Genomic DNA, 2500 nt, shown 5'->3' on the forward strand with positions numbered 1-2500 from the left:
ATGACTTCAACCTTCTGGTAAAGGGATAACAGCTAGCTTTAATCAAGATGATGCTTTGACTTTGGACTGTATCATTTTTTACAGGGTCTATTCAGGACTCAAACTTGCCTAGTTTATTTTGTATGGTAGGGGCTGTGAGATAGTTTTGTCCCAATTTTCAAACTTTTTATTTTAAGTACAATACTCATTTTCAGGTATCAAGAAAATAGTGTGTGAGGAGGACTCCTCTTCCTCTGAGGAGGATAATGACTGTGACAGCAACTATTACTCGAGTGAGGAGTCAGAAGATGAGGGCAAGGAGAACTTTGACCTCAATGAGAATATGGTCCAGTCACAGGCTAAAACTCCCCGAAGAACCCCCCTAAAACAAAGTCAGGCAGTATCTAAAACCCCTGGGAAGACCCCATCCAAGACACCATCCAAAGGGAGGAGAGGACGAAAAATTAAGGATGTCGAACTGGTGGGTCTTGGTCGGCAGATGTTTTGGATAATACTTGTAACCATGGGTGTTCCGTTTCCCTTTTGATTGGATTTTATATTCATATAGTTTAATGTTTATGATAGATTGTAGAAAATATATTATTCATTATATTTTCTTTGACATTAGTATTGTTGGCAGAATTAACTATGCATGTGATTTTGTCAAGTGATTACATCTTGTATTTATGAGGGATTAAAATAGTTCATATATTTTCTAAACAGGAGCATAATTTATCGAGTGTGTACTTGACTTCTCCTCTGTTTATATGGTTTCACTGTGTGCTTTGAGCTGAAATGTGATAGAAGTAAGAAGTATCTTTTTTGAATGGTTAAGTATTAAAGATATCTTTAGTTTAGATTTATTAAGTCAAAGAACACAGACACAGTAAGGTGAAATTTGTTAATGAAAGATACATTTATGTGTTATTTTTGCACATCTTGAATAGCAAAGATTTTAATAAAGTTCATGTTGCCACTGATTGTGAGTCTTAAAAATTAGTGCTAAAATAGAGCAAATAAATGTATATTATGAAATGTATTTTCAGACAGCCACAGCAGATGAATATTTCATGTCACATGGAGAAACAACTAAAGTATTGACCTCAGACCACACACTCAGCCGATTGGAGACCCCTCGTCTGTCACCTGAGGCTCTCCAGGCACTCTTGATGGGTGTCTCTTCATCGCATCATCAGGAACGTCAGGCTCTCCTTGAGGAACACCTGCTAATGTTTCCACGCTGGATGACTTACTTGTGGTTGGTATCTGATAATTAGAAAAGTGTGCTTGTCCTTTGTCCTGGAATTTACTTCAGGCTTTTCTTAAACTCAGCCTCTGCTGCAAATAATTAGTATTTCACATGGGTATCTGAGAGGCCAGTATTATGTTATCTCAGAGATTTAATGCTCATGACAATTGGTAATAATGATGATAAGATCATTTGTCAGGTACAGTTAGCATTCAAGAAATCTAACACAATAATCTTATATTGCACATTGTAAATTAACTATTCCATAGAAGAAAAAAACAACATACAATGAGGAAACATTATTATTATTATTATTATTATTATTATTATTATTATTATTTTATCTTTTAAAAACAAAACAAAAAAAATGCTTTCATTATATATCAGCCTTGACCTTTCCTCCACATTTCTGAATAAAGATAATATATTGAAGATTTTTAACCATGTACATGTTTCTACAAAATCAGTTATACATCTACTACATTGTAGAAATATCAAAGTACTCTGTGGTAATACAGGTATGCCAAACTTTTCTAGCAGAAGAAATAGTTGGGGTCAAGACTAATGTCTGGGATTATACTCTTTTCTAGATTCAGATATTATTTGATAGAGTAGTCTACATGATACAATAGAAAGGTGTTATGCTTACCTCCCCCCACCCCCAAACACACCTACATATGTTACACTCTACACATACATTCACTAACCTACTCACTCATCTTACATGTTTGGTTTCTCCCCCTAGTGAAGGCTTCAGCATATTCTTGTATGGCTTAGGCAGCAAGAAGATGCTTATGTCACACTTCCAACAGCAGTACCTTGCCAACTTTGATCACATTGTTGTTAATGGTTTCTTCCCATCGCTAACTCTTAAAAATGTAAGTATTTTCCTTAAGCAAAATACTTTTGTACTGGGGAATATTTAAATAAAGAATGAATGACAATAAATGAAGAAAAGAATATATATTTATCTCTCTCTCTCTCTCTCTCTCTCTCTCTTTCTCTTTCTCTTTCTCTCTCTCTTCCTCTCTTTCTCTCTTTCTCTCTCCCTCTCTCCCCTCTCTCTCTCTCTCTCTCTCTCTCTCTCTCTCTCTCTCTCTCTCTCTCTCTCTCTCTCTCTCTCTCCTCCTCTCTCTCTCTCTCTCTCTCTCTCTCTCTCTCTCTCTCTCTCTCTCTCTCTCTCTCTCTCTCTCTCTCTCTCTCTCTCTCTCTCTCTCTCTCTCTCTCTCTCTCTCCCTCTCTTTCTCTCTCTCCCTCTCTTTCTCTCTCTCC

General features: G+C 36.4%; 1 protein-coding gene across 1 annotated transcript in view; it reads left to right on the forward strand.

Moving 5' to 3' along the window:
* Orc2 (origin recognition complex subunit 2) overlaps positions 1–2500 on the forward strand; it is a 9837-nt gene that overhangs the window by 3650 nt on the left and 3687 nt on the right. Inside the window, exons 5-7 of the mRNA XM_042999878.2 lie at positions 195–460; positions 1026–1237; positions 1974–2106. Of these exons, the coding sequence (XP_042855812.2) occupies positions 195–460; positions 1026–1237; positions 1974–2106 (611 nt within the window). The remainder of the gene's footprint in view (positions 1–194; positions 461–1025; positions 1238–1973; positions 2107–2500) is intronic.

Source organism: Penaeus japonicus, unplaced genomic scaffold, assembly GCF_977035675.1.
Source record: "Penaeus japonicus unplaced genomic scaffold, GWHDUDI00000001_assembly GWHDUDI00000010, whole genome shotgun sequence".
In the NCBI taxonomy this organism is placed as follows: domain Eukaryota; kingdom Metazoa; phylum Arthropoda; class Malacostraca; order Decapoda; family Penaeidae; genus Penaeus; species Penaeus japonicus.